The following is a 21,524-nucleotide window of genomic DNA, read 5'->3' as shown; positions in this document are numbered from 1 at the left end:
AACTTAAGAGCGGAAAGCAAAGTACCAATCCAGTCATGTGAGATTTCACTTCAAACTAAGGTTTCACACAAAGGAAACATCAAAAAGATGGAAATGATACAAGCTGTTGCCACTGTTACCCTAAGTAGTCACAGTCTTGTGTTTTCATATACCTCAAAGGAAGTAACACCGGCTTGTTTCCCTACCCAACCCTAACACTGCAGCTCTTTCATAATTAAAACTACAACTGATGCACAAAACACATGATAAAATCAACTTTAACTTTTACCTAATATTTTATCAGCAGAACAACATTTCATTCCCTGAATCTGTCTGCCAGTTTGAGAAGATCTGTTTATTTCGGTTCATGTTTCATTTTGTATCCAAACAGGGTTTTCACTGTCACATTGGTATTGCAAGGATAAAATTGCAATGGAAAAAAACCCCCAACGAACCACCCTGAAATTCCAGGGAATTCAAGATGTTATAGAAGAAACAGAATTCTGGAGAGCTCTGACTACATCTAGTGGAAGCAAATGCATTACATTCCTAATAACGAGTTGGTCTGGTATAGCGAAAGGAAAGGTCTTAATCTCATTAAAATGCTCTATAGCTCTAAATGGAATTGAGTTAGGCATTGGCAATTCCCTGAACATATCAAAATTTTAAGCCAGTCTGATTTCCTTGAAAGAAATGTTTGAGGATCTTTCCCAACCAAATAGCAAAATAGAAATAAAAAAAAGAATAGAAAACAATAAATTCTTTCAAGTTCTTTCAAAAACTTGAATTTAGTAGGAGTTGTTTGGACTAGATAAAAAATGATTAGAAAATGGATACATCGGTTGTAAAAATCAACAAAGAACTTTGTGTTTTTACACTAAATAAGACATACATTGGTTAAATATATTTTGATTAGTAGATTGGCAATCAGGGTGACAAGAAAACGTAAAAACCCCACAAATTCTTTGGCCAGTAGGAAAAAAGAGGGAAAAAAAAGGGGAATTTTTGATGTATTTCCAAATTCTATTCTTTGCGCATCTGCCCGAAATCTCATTTAATTAACAGCTCTGAGATTCAGTCTGTTCATGCACTGACATACCAGAGTCATCTCACAAAAGCAAAATATGGAATCACCATCTCAAAATTCCATCTATTATTTCCAAAGCTCACATCCATTCCTTGCTGCCTCCCAAGAAAGTGGGGGTGGGGGTGGGGGTTATACAGGCACGGACACTCAGCAGTTAGAGCAACTGAGAAGTTAGGGTTTGTTTTGAAACTAAAGAGTCTCTCTCTGTGTGTTCCAAGACTCTTGTTTTTGAAATCCACATGCAAATCCCATGAAGTGTAAAGCAATGTGTGGAGCTACAATCTTGGGACTAGAAAGGACATTATAATCGTGTCACTTAACTGTTGGCTGCTCGTGAAATTTCTGAGGGAAAAGAAGTATTTGGTGCCATTCATTAATGGCTGACGAGGCTTGTGTTTACATGGAGAAAGCGGACAGAGGAAAACCACCATTTGAACTTAGAAGTCACGAGTGAATTTAGGAAGAGTCATTGAAGAGGAATGGGAGAAGAATAGTTTTTGGCTACTTTTCTTAAATCAGCATTCCAATCTAACCAAATCCTTCAAGTAACCCCCAAAACATTTCCACTTTTATGAGTGAGGGGGGCAAAAAAAGAAGTTTGAATAGAATTATTCTATGTTTTACATTGCTCAAATGTAATCCAAAAGCATTTTAATATCAGGCATACCACTTGTTTTGCTCTAATTATGAAAGAAGTTTCTGGACTTGTCCCTAAGCTGCTTTCACTGACAAGGAAGAAGTAGTATGAATGGCCTGAGTGGCAGTGATTGGGCTGACGTGTGACTGTTGGTATCTTTTCCTGTTTCAAATAAATGCATTAACCACAAATGTGCAATTTCAACTTAATTCATAAAAGCAATATACCCTCATTACATGGCAGTTGTTAGATCTGGTGTGAAATACCTGTTCTCATAAACACTATAAATGCTTTTAAACCTGACAAAGTCAAAAATGACCAAAAGTCTCAACAACTTCGGAAGAATTTAACACCGGTTTGGAAAGCTCCCTCCATTCAGAAGAGAGATGGCCAGAACATCAGCCATTTTATCTCCTGCAGCAGGCTGCTGTACAAAATATGTCAAATGAAATGCAGAGCACATGAGAAAAATTCATGTATTCTAGTGCTGTTAAATCTTCAAAATGCTGCACAAGAAATTCATGGACAAATGGCTGAGGAGGAGAATGCTGCTTCCACAGATGTACAACACTACTGAAGATTGACATTGTAGATGCAGAAATGTAAAGAGTGAGCTCTAAATGATTTTGAAGGACAGGTACTATGAGTAACACAGGATACTTTGATATGTTATTAACAATAAACACCCAAAAACATTCTCTTACAGATGTCTCCACATTTCATGGCTTAGAAGCCAAAGGTATTTACAATTATTATATAACATTTGAACCCTGAAGTCTTATTATCACTGTTTTGCCTTAGGCTACGACTTTTAAATCCAACCTGATCACCAAACTTAAAGTGGTCAGAAGCTAGTTTTCATTTAGCTAAAAAACAGATTAAATAACAGAAGGCATTCTGGCACCAACATGTCAGTAGGGCCAAATTTGCATTTGCTACACATAAGCAGGAAAGCTGTATGCACACACCAAGAGAACACTGATGACAAGAATGAGACTCCTCAGCAAAAAATCCAAGTCAAAAAGACAAAAAAAAAAGAACCACCCCAATGGCTTCTGGAATGTCTAATCACTAATTTTCCTCATTATTTGGCTTATCGAGGTCATGCATGCTAAGTTGTTTACCAAATCTTTTCACTAAATTATGAAAAATTACAGATATTACCTTCTGTGCCTTGCATATTTGCCACTAACGTGGCCACTGCCATCGCAGCCAGGAGTGGGACAGCTGCAAAAGAGAGTGAGTGAATTAATTACACAGGTGCTGGTGTGCTGCAGGAGGATTACACTAAAAGCAAGCAGTAGGTGTTACAGAAATGGAGGGCACAAAGACAGAAAGAGAAATCAAATAACTGAAGGAAGAGGGGGAAAAAAAAAAAGAGGGGATGCTTTTTATTAGCAAGTCTTGAGGGAATTAATTTCATCAGTGCAGCAGGGCATGAGCAAACCACCAATGAACTTGAAAGTGCATTATAGCCATTAAAAGGCATGAATTTTCTAAATTGCTAATGGGGATACATTTTACACTCCGAGCACTAACCTGAACAGCTCTTGTATGGCTGGTTCCACGGGAACTGCAGAGAGATGGAAAATATATAAAAATTTATCATCTATTACAAGTACCCCTCTTCTACAGAAAATTACGAGAAAGGCTGTGTGAAAGCAAGGGTCAGAATGAATTGTGCAAAGAGATTTTGGAGGATGAAGGTCACCCTGAGCAGGGGCCTTGAGTGATTTACTGAAGCAAGAGACGTACCTCGAACACCTTTGGAGCGTGTGCGATGGCGCTTCTCGTCTGCATCCACCTCCATCTGGGAATAGATTAGCAGGCAGTCAATGTTCTTATCCTGCATGCACAGACTATCAATGCACAGACTGATACATTCTCTCACACAATTTATTGACACTATTTTAATTCCATTTTATCCTGTAAGGGAAAGTCTACCTTACAGGGGAATTTTAGGATCTTATGTTTACTTAAAACTAGAAAACGCAGCAATTTCTGCTTTAATCAGCCCTTTGGTATGCCCTGCTTTCATGGCAAATGATATGCACCTAAGTGCTGGTTCCTCTTTTTGAAGGGATGTTTCTGAGACAACCCCGTGGTTGCTCCCATATATTCTGAAACAAGGATTCAATAGATTTCTATATCATTTAAAAATGAAGCCGAGAATCGCACACGGTAGGTTGCTTTCTAGCCAAACACTTTGCAGTAGTAAAGAGAAAAAGGAATACTGACTGAGAAGGAGACAAAGAGTCATCATTAGAACTTTCATGTTATTGATGATGGCATTACAACCCTGCATTATTTAGATGTATTTCTCAAATTTCAGGGAAGTGCTTGCTTGGTGCACAGAGCTAAATCTCTACCTTCACTTTATTAACACCATGCCTATGCAATATAGTTTTCTATGCATAATGAATAAACAACTGTCTTAAATATTTACCAGACAGGGGCCAGGGCTGCAGATTAGACTTCAGAAAGTATCATAAATACTGATCTATCATAGTTACTATAGGACCAAATGGTGTCTTCTGATTTTCCATGTACCATGGTCACCAGACTTTCAAAGGAAGACTATATAGGCTAACTGGGAGTTTAACATTTTGTACAGCACAGATTGCACTCAACTATGCTGAGAGATTGTGTCAGGGAAAATATATGCACTCTGTGTATCATCAGCTCCTTTGGATGTGGAGGAAGAGAACAGCAAACTGGTTCTGCAGTGGTTCGTACAGAGATGTTCTAATAAAGGCCAGGAAGCACAGAAATTGACCACGGGGCACTAATTCTTCCAGAAAACAAACAAAAAGTCCATCACCTCTGTGTCTTTGGTCAGTACCTTAACACAAATTATGTGGGAAGTAATTGAACAAGGAAAAAACCAAGGGGTGCTTTTAAAGAGCTTCCTCAAGGCACTACATCAGAAGGAAAGAGTCAGCACAATACTTGTAAGTGACAGGGACTTGGTGGAAAGCAGGGGCCACTCTCACAAGGCTCTGTGCTACTGATGAAGTTCCACTTCTTGGTAGTCATCATCTGTTTCCTGGTAGTGTGATTTATTCCACACTAAAGGGATGATTTCCTAAACCAGACATTACTAAGTCTAATAGAGCACCAGCCTCTACTATGGGGCTCTAGTGTAGTCTTCTGATAAGGACCTTTGCATCACTTTAAGTGGGCTCCATCTTCAAATTAAGACACCTGTATATACATTAGAAGCATAAGCTTCCATCATTGTCAGACAGTGATGCTCTCTGAGATACCATAAGGTATCCCATCAAGCCCTCAATTGCCAGTCTGAAAAGGCACAGAAGAGTACAGGTAGGTCCTCTGTTATATTGCCAACTCTGTATAGAAGTTTCAGATGTCCTCTGGCATGAGAAATGGCACCAGCTGCCCATGTTTAAGCAATTGAACTTACTCCTAGGTAACATAGTAGTCAGAGCTTGAATTAAAATTCCTCTGATCAGCTAGTAGGTGTTACTGCAGCCTGGACAGAATCAGTCTCTAGGCACCTTCTCCCATGCTGTCTACATTGCTGTTGACTATAGCATGAGACACTTGGCACACCTGTAGATAACTACTACAGACATCTAACCCACTCACAGTGCCTATCCTACACCTTGAGGTCACACCCTGGATGGCTTCTGAGGTCCTAAAATTTGGTATTAACTTGAAGCTCTCCAAGTTTCCATGTCAAAGCACAAACCAGCTTGTCTCCAGAACACAAAACTCACCCACTAAATGAAGATATTGTTTTAATTTTTCTAATAAGAAAGGAGTGCATTGTGCTACTCTGTGACTCTTGCATTGTTTAAGGACTTGACAGGGGACCACGAGTGGAGATACTTGAGCTTAAGCTGAGCATGGTTTTCAAAAAGGTTGAAAGACATTAAGCAGCACCATTTGTCACTGTTGAGAAATCTGCTGAAAGAATTAGGATGATCTTAACCTGGAAATGCTGCCCCAATTGATAGACTAGACTAGACTAGACTAGAATAGATCAGAACAGAACAGAACAGGTTGGAAGAGACCTTCAAGATCATCATGTCCAACCTATCATCCAACATCACCTAAACAACTAACCCATGGCACCAAGCACCCCATCAAGTCTCCTCCTGAACACCTCCAATGATGGTGACTCCACCACCTCCCCGGGCAGCCCATTCCAGGGGGCAATCACTCTCTCTGTGTAAAACTTCCTCCTAACCTTCAGCCTAAACCTCCCCTGGTGCAGCCTGAGACTGTGTCCTCTTGTTCTGGTACTGGTTGCCTGGGAGAAGAGACCAACCTCTGCCTGTCTACAACCTGTGTAAAAGGGACAAAAAACAAAACAGATGTGCCTGTCTTTCTAGACCAAAGTAAGCATTTAAATTCAAGAATGCTGCCAGTACACTTCAAACCACACTGACAGACAAGGAAGAAATCACTAAGCTACAGAGTCCCCTGAAGGATCCACGCAATCCACATTCAGAAGCAGGTCAAAGAAGTGAAAAAACATTGTAAGTGTTGCAGGCATGCAAAGTAATTGTAAATGTTGTTGTGTATCCTACACAGCCTGCTGCTTCTTCAGAGAAGCATAGATCTACCTGCCCTCGTCTGCGACCAAGATGCCCTGTTACATACGGCAACGTGCATCTTGGATACTCCAGGACATGTCAAACAATGCACTTGTGACTGTTGAAATTCCTTTTCATTAGGTGCTGAGGGGAGGGTGTGTCTCGCAAAGCTAACCTTCCTGGTGCTGACCCTTACTGACGTCACACAAATGCTGATATGGGATGCAAGACGATGACATAATTAACACCAGTCAAGGAAGCTCTGTAATCAAACCTACCTGACACTGGTCTTTGATGCTACTTTACAATTTGTGGGGAAAAGGAGCTAACTTAGGATATCATACCTTCAGGCAAATTTTTAGAGGTTTGCCTTCTCTTCCAGAACATTCAGACAACAGAATAAGCACTTCATAAAATCAACATATGCAAAAAATCAGCACCTTGCTAACAGTTAACCTTTATTTAGAATAAACCAAACCAGGTTGGAAGAGACCTTCAAGATCATCGCGTCCAACCCATCAACCAATCCAACCCACCCAAACAGCTAACAAACATTTCTCCAGAAAAACACCCCCCCCAAAAAACAAAACAAAACAAAACAAAACAAAACAAAAAAACCCACAGAAAAAACATATTGTATATTAAAATGTTCTTTACAAAAATAATTGTTAACATTGAAAAAAACATATCTAATAAGACATTTTCTAATGTAATCCCCACAGGCTTATGTTTTAGCATTATAATATTCAGTATCAGTAAGCTTGCAGATGATGTTAAATTGCATCATGTCCCTGTACTCAGCACTGCATTCAGCTTTGGGGCCCTCACAACAGAAAAGATGCTGAGTTGCTGTAGCATGTCCAGAGAAGGGCAACAAAGCTGGTGAAGGGTATGGAGAAGGGTTGTGTAAAATCTGATGATGTGTATTCAATGCCATGCAGACATGACATGGGGCTTAAAGTTCAGATTGTAACACAAAAGGCTTCCTATTCCAGTTGTAGCTTCCAGTGTCTGGTGTTGGTTGCTCTGTTGATAGCGGCATGATGAGACACTTCTTTATGGTAAGGTTGATGGACCACCAGAACAGACTGCCCAGAGAGGTTGTGGAGGATCCTTTTATAGAGACTTTCAAAACCTAGAGTGCCTTTGTGGCCTGCCCTGGGTCATCTGGCTTTGACAGAGGGGTTGGACTCAGTGATCTCTGGAGGTCCCTTCCAACCACTAACATTCTGTGATTCTGTGATTCTGCTGCTGCTCCTGCTTTTTGCTGTGCTTTTCTGCTAACCAGGCTAAGGTAATGGTGAATCGTATCATCTTACTCAACTCCTTATCTCAGCCCAGAGTGTTTTGTGTGTTTCTTTCCCTCCCATCTGTGTGAGGTGGGGCAAGGAGGAATGGGCAACAGGTCTTGTGAGGAGAGGCTGAAGGAACTGGGGTTGTTTAGTTAGAGAAAAAGAGGCTGAGGGGAGACCTTCTCACTCTCTTCAACTACCTGAAAGGAGGCTGGAGAGAGGTTGGGTGTTGATCTCCCTAATAACAAGTGCTACAATGAAAGAAAGTGGCCTAAAGGTGCACCAGAGGAAGTTCAGATTGCCTATGAGAAGAAACTTCTTGACTGTCCAGGGAGGTGGTGGAGTCACCATCCCTGGAGGTGTTCAAGAGGGGATTGGATGTGGCACTTGGTGCCATGGTTTAGTAGTCATGAGGTCTTGGGTGACAGGTTGGACTTGATGATCTTTGAGGTCACTTCCAACCTTATTGATTGTATGATTCTATGACTGAAGGGGTTCTCAAAGACTGGAAAAGGCTCCCCAGGGAGGTGGTTGAATCTCCATCCCTGATTTCTTTTATAATATAGATTTAAGGCTATGAGTCTCATCTTAGAAATATCTGAGACTAAGGTCCCAAAAGTTTCCCATTCAGCACTGCTCTCCCTATCTCTAGATGTGCTCACATATCTACCATATGGACATCCTGAGGGCTGCCAGCTGTGATCCAGAGATTTACATTTCTTTCCAGGACAAATGGCTATTTTTGCTCCCTCATGAGAAGGTAGCTCAGCATTTTCTTCCCCACGGGCAGGTAGTTCTGAAAATGATCGTTCTTGTTCAAATTCTCAGGGTATCTGAACTTCTTGATGGGGATGTGGAGACCACGAGGTTCCATCCCAAGTTCCAAAATATCCAACTCAGCCAACATTTTAGTGAATTATACTGGTGTCTCTCTAGCCATGACTTACCAGAAGTCCAGAAAGCCACAGACAAAGCTGAAAGTCCTGGATTTGGAATTCCAAAATTCTTCCTTTCCCTTTTTTTCCCTTACCATTTTCATCAAATCCCAAAATTCAGTTCTCAAATGCTCTCAAAAACTGTCCAGTGTTCACTGCAGCGGAGTATTCACTATCTATACTGCTTAAGGGTAGAAGATGATCATTTATGACCCAAAAAATCTACAAGAAGTACTGGTAAGTACTGGAATTACTGCATAATTGCTATTGCAAATCAAGTATGTTGCTAAAATTTCTCAGACTCTTGCTTTTCCCTAATCTTCACTTGGGCTGAAGTTACAGAGCAATGCACACACGTGCACTTCCATGTTTGTTGCAGTCCACACAACTCATGTTTTTTCCCTCTAGGCTACTGAGCAGCATTCAGCACCTCACAGAAAGCCAATATGTGTGCAACTTCAAGCCCCTTTTAGAACATATCAAGTTAAATGCATTTAAACTAGATTTGCTGACAATTTAGCTGTGTTTACCTTCCAAATGACAATAAACCTACTTGTACTGTTCTGACATTTTCTTTCTGGATCAACAGATATGGAAATTAAACATTTTGCAAGACAGAAATAGTGCTGAGGTGTTCTGAGATCTCTCTGAAGGGCTTAAGTGACCTCTTTCCTTAGCAGATTGACAGGTAATTGATCTTGGTTTGTACTCAGAAATGGCTGTGGCTCAGGGTTGTATTCCACAAAAGAAGTAAATTTTGCTTTCATAATCTATCAATTACCAAAAAATCCAACTGATATGGGTTATCACGAGGCTCACGAGTGATACAAAATATTACATACATTCACTGTTAGGGAAGCCATGCAAGGAAGGTGTACAGTTCACAAAGGCACTGCAGTTCCACCCACGACATGCCAGTGTAACTTGTGCTGACACCAGCTGCCCATGTGTGAATCCTGAGGTGTGACCTGCTTCAAAAGACAGGCTCACATTTAGCTTATATGGCTGAACATCAGAGACTGATTTCACAGAAGTCTGTGTTCTGGACAAGCACCAATACCTAAACAGACATTTACTTAACATAACTCTTGTAGGTGTGTATATATATAGGGTACATCAACACCTAATGAAAATGCCTGTATTTCTGGTTGTCCAAAACTTCGTGTGTATGTTTCTATCAGCACACATTTTATCACCTGAAATGTAACTACATTTGAAGGGTCACAACCTAGTCCCTTCTGCAGCTCTCCCACAATGTGTTAGTAATATACATTTTTAAATTAGCATTAAAACCCTTGGAGAATAAAAAGACAAATGTAGGGCACTTTAGTAACCTGCACCAAGACTGAGGAGCATCTAGTATAGTACCTCTCATCATCCACAGAAATGAAATCACACAACAAGAAGCCAAAGCACATTGATGGAAATCAGGTCAAAGTGGTCATAACTTTAGTTTTGGCTGAAACTTTGAATTTTGTAATGACTGTAATCACAATCATGCTGTGTTTTAACCTCTTTGTTAGCTTGAATCTCCCACATTCAAACAAGGACTAGGGGTCCTCTGATGGGGAAAAAAGTCTGAGAGCTGTGCCTGGCAAACTGCTTAGAAAGGAGCACACAAAAGCACATTACTGACTTGTTCCCACAGTTCAGCCAGAAGTAAAGAGCTGTATATCAACAGATCATTATGACATGGGGCAATAGATATAAACTGGAACACAGGAGGTTCCACATAAGCATAAGAGGAAAATTCTTCACTTTGAGGGTGGAAGGGTGGAACAGGCTGTCCAGAGAGGTTGTGGAGTCTTTCTGGAGGCACTCCAAGCCTGCTTGGATGTGTTCCTGTGAGACTTACTCTGGGTGATCCTGCCCTAGCAGGGATGTTAGACTAGATGATCTCCAGAGGTCCCTTCCAACACCCACCATTCTGTGATTCTGGAAGATGAAACTAAAACCCAAACCCAACCAAACCAAACAAAACCCAAACACAAATAACAACAAAAAACCCCAAACCAAAACACACACACCAACCTCAACTGTTCCACCTAGCAAATTTCACTTCCAGTTTTGCCACAGCAAGCAGCAAACTCACTCTGTTCCTCCCTTCAAGACAGAACAGGGTATCTGTAGTAAAAACACAATGTTTGTTTGCTTGTCTTGGGCAGGTTTTCTCATGGGTTTGGGATTTATTCTCCATAACTTATCTACATTATCTCAGCCTGGAATTAAATTGAGGAGCCTGTTGGTTTGTCTTGGACCGATTCACTCTTTTCAATAGGGAATGTAAGAAACAAATAAATCTATTTTTCTGAATCCAAGGAAAAAAAGAGCTCAGCTATGAACAAACAATTTAAACACACTTGGTACTGTCCTATGTTCTGATTTTTTACTGAGAAGCATTGACAGATATGATTTTAAATGTCCACAACAGGTTTTGCATAAGACAGGTAACCACATCCAGAAATAGGCATTGGTGAGTATAAGTACCCCACCACGTGCAGACATGTAACTTGTGTGCTTATGCAACTGGGCTATCAGACTTTACCCTCTGTTTTCTAGGACCCAAAGTTCAAAAATACCCCACAAGCAATGAATATCCTAAAATGTGCTGAGTCAGTACAGCATCCACTGTAGGCAACAGCAGTATCTTGAATGGCATGGAATCAGATTGACAATTATTGAAGCCAAGTGAAAGCATTTAAGACCAAACAGACCCAGGATGCAAATGAAATAAAAGTGTTTTTAATAAGATGGGACTCATTTAAAGTTCTGATTAAACAGAAGCTGCCTCTAGTGGATATGTACCATGCAAGAGACAAGTCTTTCAGGTAAAGAAAGGGGAAATTTTTGTTCATTTTATCTTACTTTAATTCTAAAAAACCTAAGTTACTACTTCAGAACTACATGGTATCAGAAATGTTTGCTGCTATTAGTGTGCAGATCATTATGCTTATCAAAAGGTATGTTATAAATAGCTTACAGCTATTAAAAATGCAACAATTAGCTGATAAATTAATAAGACAGACAAGCAAAATATCAATCATAGCGCTGCTAACATAATTAGCATAAATTAAACAGGATCACAGCTTACCGCAGCTGCTGCATAAAACAAGAGCACCTACTTCAGTTCTTCAATAACTTGCACACTTTTAACAGTAAAACTACACTACACAGTGCTCAACAGATTTTGTTTAAGAAATAGCATCCTAAAATTGCTGTGGTCAGAAAAGACCTTCAGGATCACAGAATCCAGCCGCTGTTAAACTCTGCCAAGTCTGGTGCTCAACCGTGCCTCTCAGCGCCACGTCCCTGGGGTGTCTTTGAAACACCTGCAGGTATGGAGATTCAACCACTGTCCTGAGGTGTCTGTTCTGGTCGTGGAGAACCCTTTTAGTCAAGAAGTTTCTTCTAATATTCAATCTAAACCTCCCCTTGTACAACTTGAGACCATTTCCTCTTGTTCTGTCATTGGTCTCTTCAGGGAGAAGAGACCAATGCTGACCTCAATTCAACCTCCTTTTACAGAGTTGTAGAGAGTGAGAAGGTCACCTCTCAGTCTCCTTCTCTCCAGACTAAGCTACTTCATTTCCCTCAGATGATCCTCACAAGACTCATTCTCCAGACCCTTTACCAGCTTTGTTGCCCTTCTCTGGACCTGCTCCAGCATTTCAATGTCTTTCTAGTAGTGAGGTACTCAAAACTGAACCCAGAACTCAAGGTGTGCCCTCATCAGTGCTGAGTCCAGAGGGACAATCTCTTCCCTGGTCCTATTAGTCACACTATTCCTGATCCAGACCAGGATGCCATTGGCCTTCTTGGCCACCTGGGTACATGCTGACTCAAGTTCAAACTTTGCTGTTTAAGTTAATACAGTTATTCAGATAAGAGTGACAAAATAATCTGCTAATTCTGTTCATGTTTTTACGGTATCAGGATATTTAAAAGAATAATAAAACAAGAATTTCAAATTAGGTCTCTGCATCCCTAATGTCAATTGTGTGACACACTTTCCTACTATACCACCAGCCACCAAGAGTGAAAAGATTTTTATCTCCTTGATTCATATTGTAAAGACGGGAAACTGCATCATTAGGTTTTGTTTTGACAACTAGGAGAAAGTACTGAAGTGAATGCTGCATAAAAAGAGCTTCCTTCTTATTCCTGAGTAACAGATAAACCTAAGATTTATAGAGGTATGTGCATGCATTATTTTACACACACTTTGGAAAAGCTCCTCTGATAGAGGACAAAATCAGAGTTGGAGATTGTGGGTTCTTCCCCCTTTCCTGGGCTGCTTCTCATCCTAAATTACATGTTAAATTTTTCACTTCAAATGTACAAGCTGAGGCAGCGTTTTTGAGGAGACAGCACACTTTTAATACAGCTATTATTCTGTCTGGGTGAGGGAATGTTTCCTGGCAAATGCCAAGAATGTCATTTATGGAGAAAAGGCATTCTGGCTCCTAAAGACATTGAAACAGGATGTCCAAAGTTCTGTCTGTTCTTTCCACCTATGGGGAAGAAACAGTGCCAGCAACAGGAGGGAATACTACCTTTGCAAAATTTACAACATCAAAAGTTTAGTGCTTGTGATGTTGATGCAGGTGTCACACAGCAGTATTAGGTACACAGTAACCCAAAATCAAACTCACATGCAAAATCAGATGTTGCAAATATGCATACATAAATGTAGGTGTACAAAGAAAATAGTTAAAAATATGTATTTTCAGTACACAGTACTGAAAACAGTAAACAGTAGGTTTGTAGGATTAGTTGACATTGCCTACCTACAGGATGCAGTTACACATCTTAAACTCCACCTAAATCCTACAACCTTGTGTTTCCTCTTGGTGAGGAAGTTCGTAGAGCTGAAAGTCAGGCAATAGGAAATTAAAGGTACAGGGATTTAGATGTAGCTTAAGCTCTTTGTATTCAATCTGTGTTCTCAGCAGTTCTACTCATACTTACTTGAAATCACTAAGGACATGTATAGACAGTTTATCTAGCAGCAGTTTTGCAACTGTCTCTGTTTTCTTGTTTCTTGAGTTCATATATCATACCCTCTTGTGAATTAGAGCATAACCAATCTGAAAAGGGAACCATCTTCTGATCACACTGGGTATCTACAAATTAAATTTCACATTCCTTCAGTCATAGTGTCTCAATCTCTGTGTCTTTGTGGTTGGGGAAAACAAAACCAAAACCAACCAACCAACCAAAATAAAATCCACCCAAAACACAATCAAAGGAGTACCATCGAACAGGTCATTTCAGAATGCAGTCAGATATTCCTGCTACCACCTGAAAGAAAGGAGTAGGAACCAGCTACCAAATCAATGCATTGCCACCACTCGCTACCTAGGGTTATCAGTAAGACTTGCAAATAGCTCAGAGAAAGTAACATTTCAAATGGTTACCCTGATTAGTTCTGCATTCCTTTGACCTGCTTCTTTACATTCATTTGTTTTCTACATTATTTTCCCCCTCTGATTCAATTATCTTTTCTGGATGCCTTTGTGACCTTTTTGTGAACCAGATGCTCATGAGGGCAATTAAATAGTTCAAATTTTGACTTTTCATGGGGAGGATTTCACTAAAAGCATATTTTCTCATATTCATATAGATATTTAATTATTGATCCATGAACCCACTACACTACTGGAGGGTTCTGTTTGTTGTTGATTAAAAACCTTCAAAGTGGTAGCCATCAAAGTTACTGTGTGAACCAATTATGTACTTCTTACAGACTTGAATAGCTTTTTTTCTTAACATGTTTTTGTCTGAGACATACGTGCACACGTGTCTCTGCATGTATGTAAGTGTATCTACATATATCTACATCCTTATGTGGATCTCAAGCAGCCCTTCCATTAGTGTTTAAATTATGTATACAAGAAAGTGTGTTTATAACATTTCCCTTCATGAAGAAAGCAAAACTGAATCTGAATAAGAAACAAATCTAAAACTTAAACTCCTTAAAAGACAGGTTTTAGACTGGAAACCCAGACAGGCCTACAACTTTTACAAGCTGCACAGCACTGTAGTACAGCAATAGCTTCTCTGTTTTATTCCTCCAGGGTTCCAGACTTCCACAGAAATGAGTAGGAATCCCAACACAAGGGTAAAGTCGCAGGGTGTCCAACTCACACCGTGGCACTGGATCTCCGAACAGCTGATGCACGAGGCAGTCATCACAAGAATAAACATACACAGAGTACAAGACTCTTCATGCTGCTGAAGCCAAAGAAAACACTAACTGTGTCTCAAAGGAGCACATGAACTACTGCCTTAGCGGGTACACAAAACTCTTCAAGACTAAGGCTTTACACAATTTTGAAGCTGCACAGGGTACAACTACAGGTATTGTATGCTGTTCCGAAGCTAATTAATTGAGCAAGTTATAGCTAATTAAAGCAAAGCCTAATTTTCCTATGATTGCCCTCACTACACAGATGGTGAATTAAAAAGCATCTACCTTTTGAATAGCAATTTAAATTATATGTGGTGTTAATTACTAATACTGATGTCCAAAGACCCATCAACTGCTGCATGTGCTGTGGTTTCAAGAGTGCACAGACCAGTTCTAAAACACTCCCACCATAACAACACGCAGAAGTTGGTTTTTTCTCCTACCTGACAACAGGTTTGAGCACTTACTTCTGTTGATTTCAGTGGAATTGTCACTACTGGTCCCAGCACTCTTTTTTTTTCTGAGCAGATGTGTGCAGTGTTTGAGGTGTTTGAAAAATACCTGCACTATTTTTCATCAGGAAGCCTATGAGCATGCAGAACAACACACTAAGCACAGCTGAGAGACTTGTGAAGTCTAGCTCCTTATTAGGTTTCTCAGCCATATGGTAGAACCAACAAATCATGAGTAGGTCCCTTCCAACTGAAACAGTTTATTGCTAGAATCATGAAGGTTGGAAAAGACCTCTAGGATCATCAAATCCAAGCATCAACCCAATGCCACCATGGCCATTAAAACATTTCCCAAAGTTCCAAGTCTGCATGTTTTGTGAACACCTCTAGGGATGGTGACTCCACCACCTCCTTGAGCAGCCTGCTCCCCGAGCTGCAGTAAAAAACTTTTTCCTAACATCCAACCCAACCCCCCCTGGCAGAACTTGAGGCAATTTCTTCTCATATCACTAGTTCTGAGGGAAGGAGCCAATGTCCACCTCACCACGATCTCCTTTCAGGGAGCTGCAGAGAGCAATTAGGTCTCTCCTCAACCTCTTCTCCAGGCTAAAAAGTCCCTGTTTCCTTAGCTGCTCCCCTAGACCCTTCACCAGCTTTGTTGCCCATATGTAAACCACTTCCAGCACCTCAATATCCTTCTTGCAGTGAGGGCCCCAAAACTGAACACAGTATTTGAAATGCAACATGAGTCAAACAATATCTTTCTGACTGAGAGAAGAAAAGAGAAAGAAGAGATGGAAAGCATGGAATATCAACAGCAATTGACCATAGGCCTACAGATTCATCTCCATCAGAAGATGAACAAACTTTAGCCCAAGCTGTAAGCAGGTTCATCAGGCTTTCTGAGAAGCAACTTTCCTAGGGGAACAAAGCATATTGATGCATTCTTAATGGTTTACCTGTCAATGGATTCATGATCCATTGATGGCTTGGCCAAGCCCGTTAGCACTTCAGCTTTGTTTACTTTTGAGGCAAGTCTTAAATGCATCTGAACAAAATCAGTAAACAGCATCTGTGAAACTAGAGAACACCTGAACCAGAAGGTCAAAACCTTTTCCTGAGTATCATTCCCAGGAAGAAAGGCTGAGAGAATTTATTGTGGCCTTTCAATAATTAAAATAATTAAAATAATTAAAAGTGGTTTACAAGAAGGACAGAAGCAAGACTGAGAAGCAGGAGAGGAATGAAAACAAAGAATTTTCTCTGTAGTTAAAGCAAGCAGCATCAGATCTAGTCACTTTGGGGACTGGGAGGAATGATGGTGTTTCTCTGGTGGTAGCAGGTAAACTCACTGCTGTCTTTCGTGTCACTGCCATTTGTCCTCAGTTCACTAGCATGCAAAATGTATTCACTGTACGATGCATCTGCACAGGCACAGGCCAAGGATGATGTGGAACCTCCTCAGGAGAAAAAGCAGTGAGCTATGCAAAAGGCAGACACGTTTTCCTTGCATCCCCAGCTTTCTGGATACACTTCTGAAAATGACTTTAAATAGCCCAGTCATGATTTCAGTTCCAGTTTTGTTTTGCTGAGAAGATGGACATGCCTTGTTTTTCTCTCTCAGCTTATAAAATATTTGATTGTCAATATATTTCTATCTTCACCAATCCTGTGCCCATAATCTTTCTGTGCTACAATAAATGATAACAGCACATGCCAGCTACCACAGTAGTCGTGTCAGATTCAGACATTAGTGGTGGAACTATCGATTACTCAGCATTTTTCTATATTTCTTTGTAGAACCTACATATTAGAAAACAACTAAACTCACAGCTTGCTAGTCAAAGTATACTCAATGAATTGTTGTTCCCACATTCCAAGACCTGCTGTTTCAAAGTGTTGCTTTATTAATATGTGGTAAAAAGTCAAATTTCTTTCTTCTGCCTGAATAAGGGATGGTCATACAGTATTGTTAGCTCATTTCCTATGAATTTCTGACCAGGCTAGAAGTAGCCATGCAGCACACAGACCAGAGAAACACCAGACAAAAAGCCTTTAGGAGCAAGGAGCAGGTGAGAATAGGTTGGAGGACAAGACAAACAGAGGAACTACAGAGTTTTTATTACATTATGATGGGAAAGATACAGTATGATATTCTCATTACATGCAAATAAATACAAATTTTATGTTAATTTGATTGGGGTTTTGATGAGTCGATTTGACTGGAGCCCAGGCCTGCCTAACCTCTAGCATTTGGCCTAAGGCTCTGGCTTTCTGCCCTGTTCTCTGGCTCCCTAGTAATGCAGCTGGCATTGCCTGCTTTGCTGGCCATCAGCCCAAATTATTTTCTCTCTTCATTTACACCTCTTGCATGGCTGTGGAACAGGTGGGAGGCCAGTGCTGCGACTCTTCCCCTCATGCCTTCTCTGATTATCACCTTCCCACTTGTGCCTTTAGCAAAAGAAATAAAAGGAGACAAAGCTGATGGATGTGCAGCAAGAAACAACAAGGACAGACTGTTAAAACACTTGGAAAACATCTTCTCCAGAGGCATATAACCATTAGGAAAGCTATGGCCAGGCATAGCTGATGCAACTGAAGAAGCAACAGCTCACAAACTCAGAAAGAAGATACAAGCAGAAGTGAGACAAAATGCATCTCAGGCAGGTAAGAGAAGCAGTACTAAGCAAGGGGGAGGCTGACAGAGACAGACAGACAGACTGACTGAGATGTAAGAATATGAAGGGAAATGGTCTGAAGTACTTTTAGGAACACTTTTGCCCCAGTGGAAAAGGATGAAATGTGTGTGAAGACTTCAAGCATATGCCTACACTATGTAGTACGTTGCTGCAAGAAGTCCCCAGCTCCCCACTCCTAGCAGATGAGCTACTTCTGGAATGAAAGGCAGTGTACTAATAGCAGGCTCTGTAGGGCAGTCAGTACTTAGAGCAATCAAAGGAAGGGATAATTAGCCTTTGCTCAGCCATGCTAACAGTTATGATTTTTCTGGGTCATGAACCTGCACGGCATTGCAGCACCATGCCATACAGCACACCACAGAAGGTCTAATGTCTGTCCTACAAGAGCAGCAGGTGCAAATGACCATCCTTCTAGTGGGTAATACAGAGTGCATGTTTTGTTATCCAAGGTACAAGGGAAGAAACAAATTAATTCAGACAGCCTTTCAGTAAGAGGTACTAAGGCAAATCTCTTCCATGAATTTTACTACATCTGTCCCTGTTGAGTAGATATTTGGTAGCCCAGCTAAGATTGCCTGCTGCAGACTGAGTATGAGGCATTGTGGGACAAATGGCAAAGCAAATAACATGCATGGTATAGACTGCAGAAACAGAGAGCTGCCTAGCTCACCTCCTAGCATGGCCAGTGAAACCATTTTCTCCTGAGCTCCAGCCTGTCTAGGCAAATGAGAGATTTCCAAGGCCCTCAAAGGAGAATTTTTCAGTGGTGACTGTGTGACTGCCACCAAAATCAGACTGTCTGATAGGGAGAACAAAATTTCACATAGCAACAGAGTGTCTCATCACCCAGCAGAAGTGAAAACCAGCTGCTGTCTGTCCCAGTATCAAGAACATACTGGGACTGTGAGAGCACAAAGGTGAGTTGGATCAGTACTAGATCCCTGCCTGCAAGGTTACAGTTGCAATGAGTACAGGCTCCAGGCAGAATTCCACAGGAATTGAATACAGCTGAAGGTATTTCAGGTTACAGCAGAATTTCCATGCAGTTGCACACCAATTCAAAACCAGGAAGAAAACAGCTCATTTTATCAGCACTATGCTGAGTGCAAGAGCAAGTACATTTTGTTTTAGTGCTTACAACTGCATTATGCAAGGAAGACCTTATTGGACTAAATGATAGAAGTACCTTTTCCTGGGTGGTTGATGGGGCCTTGCTGGATAACTTCTAAAATGGAATTTCATAATGGCTGATTTCACATGAAACCAGCTTCACATGGAAAAAAAAAGATGAGGTGAGGATGCACAGCTACATATATGAAATGCACATACATATATGAAATGGCTTTACTTTCCCTATTTCATGCACACTGGTAAGATAGGTCACTGGTCCATCTGATTGTCTCACTAACATCAGGTTGTCCTGGGTTAAATAGCCTGCTCCCTCAAGCCCCCCCCCCCCCAACTTACACACAGACGGGAGTGAAAGTTAAACAAAAACCATCTGGGTTGAGATAAGGAATGTACTGGGATGACACAATGCGCTATTGCCTCGGCCTGTTTTGCAGAAAAGCACAGCAGAAGCAGCAGTCAGCAGTAAAATGGTGCCCCCTACCCAAGGGCACAGCAGCTAGCTCAGCAGAAAAGACCAACACCCCAAACCCAGAAACTGGAAGAAGCAACCAGAACAGGAAGCTTCTCCTGTTGCAATCTGAACTTCAAGCCCCATCACACTTCACACCGTCGTTTTGAAGCCAGCATCCTGTAAGGATGATGTCAGCATGGTATTGATGATGTCAGCATGGTATTGAATACATATCAGCAGATTCAACTCAACCCATGACACAGGTACTTTAGAGAAAGGAATTCCTTTGCTCCAAAACCTCCTTCCGATCACGCAAACATTTCAGCTGGTTACACCTGTGGCAGCAAAGCTGGGCCCAGCAGTATCACTTCTAATTCCTACCATTTCTAACTTTGGTGATGTACCTACTAAGGAATAAAATCCAAACTTATTCATACAACAATACCCCAAAACATCTTTCCAAAAGCACATGTGTTAACACTGTAACAATGAGACAAGGGATTCAAGCAGCACTTTCCAGCGCATCTATTTTTCTTCTTGTCCAACTTTTGCAATTTCTGTATCGTGCTATCCAGAATAATAAAATGGATTTAGCACACAGTTAAATAATTCAGATTCAAATGATGATTATGTATAGCCACCACACCAACACAGTACCTGTGGCAGCTTCTGTATACTGCAATGAGTTGCAAACATACGATATCACTGATATTTTGTGTTCTAATAAGCTTCCCTTGCAAACATGGCATGTCTAGGCTTTTACAGGCCAATCTTTTACTGGCTTAAAAAGAAGAAAGGTGTCAATCCAGACACAGACTTTCTTTCTTTCAAAGCATTGGTCAGCAGATGGTAGAAAAAGCAATTCAGATCTTCAAAAGGACCTGATGTTCTTGTTTTCTCTCTATTTTAGGATGCAAGTCCTGTTATCACTGAACAGAATGACACTTGCAGCAGGTACAGCTGACACATGGAAATATGTTGGATCAGTCTCACTAATAGGATCTATGCATTTGCTAGAGAAATCAAACAAATATGGACCATTTGGACAGGCAGGTTCAGAACCTTACTCACAGTCAATTTTCTGTGTGAACATTTGCAGGGAAAGATACCAGATGGCTTAGGCATGTATTACACTGACATGTACATAAATGTGCATGGGTATATATGAAATAGGAAGAGTTGTGACCAGATTAGAGCACTGCATCACATATCTATGGGACAGGGCAATGACATAGGAGAGAAATGCTGAAATATGAGGAAAAAGAAGTCTAATGCTGAGAAGTAAATAGCTATTATACAGCAGGCTTTTCTTCCAGGCAGCCAGGCTCCCCACACAGATACACTGTGTTGAGGATTTACGTGAGAAGCTCACTTTAACATCATGAAAATTGTGTGTTAAAGTCTTCCATGCAGTGATTGGAAGACCAGCTTCATCAATCACAGGTGCTGATATTAAAATTTCTGGTGGGAGTTCCATAACTCATATACTGCTTCACTGGGATTTACTTTGCCTGCCCAGCCAATGCAAAAGTGCTATAGCAGCAGTCTCTAGCACAGAAGGCTGCTTTAGAAAGGAAAGTGACAGTCTCAGAATGGAGAAATGAACAGCATCCATGCATGGCTGTACTGGTAGCAAGCCAGTAGGGGGAGAAGGGAAGAGCACTTACTGATAGAACAAAATGTAAAACGTCTCCTTAAAATATGCACTTCAGCTGCCAGATAGATCCTAGTCTTCCTCCCACTAGGATCCTGAGGTCCTGAATCTACCAAAGTCTTACCAGAATCCTTAAAACGAAGGTGTGTTTGTTTTTAAGGTATTTTTGAAGTATGCCAATAGGCTATCTTTCAGATACAACACTCTACTGAGAAAGCTCAGCAGACATTGTATAGACCCATAGATTTATTTTGGTTTGAAAACACCTTTGAGTCCAACCGCTATCTAACTCTACCAAACCATATCCCTCAGCACCACATCTCCGTGCCTTTGAAACACCACCATGGATGGGGATTCAACCACCTCCCTGGGGATCCTCTTCTGGTCTTCGAGAGCCCTTTCAGCCAAGAATTTTCTTGTAATATTCAACCTAAACCTCTCCTGGTGCAACTTGA

General features: G+C 40.8%; 1 protein-coding gene across 24 annotated transcripts in view; it reads right to left on the bottom strand.

The window, feature by feature from the left end:
- The window catches only part of MYT1L (myelin transcription factor 1 like), a 299,847-nt gene that overhangs the window by 126,769 nt on the left and 151,554 nt on the right, over nucleotides 1–21,524 (bottom strand). For all 24 annotated transcript variants that reach the window (XM_068153377.1, XM_068153376.1, XM_068153373.1 and 21 more), the window contains 3 exons: nucleotides 3,459–3,513; nucleotides 3,243–3,276; nucleotides 2,868–2,930 (listed from right to left, as the gene is read on the bottom strand). In XM_068153377.1, the coding sequence (XP_068009478.1) occupies nucleotides 2,868–2,930; nucleotides 3,243–3,276; nucleotides 3,459–3,513 (152 nt within the window). The remainder of the gene's footprint in view (nucleotides 1–2,867; nucleotides 2,931–3,242; nucleotides 3,277–3,458; nucleotides 3,514–21,524) is intronic.

Source organism: Melanerpes formicivorus, unplaced genomic scaffold, assembly GCF_026170545.1.
Source record: "Melanerpes formicivorus ecotype bairdi unplaced genomic scaffold, bMelFor1.0.p_v2 SCAF_25, whole genome shotgun sequence".
Taxonomy (NCBI): Eukaryota; Metazoa; Chordata; class Aves; order Piciformes; family Picidae; genus Melanerpes; species Melanerpes formicivorus.
This window is presented reverse-complemented; position numbering and strand designations above follow the sequence as displayed.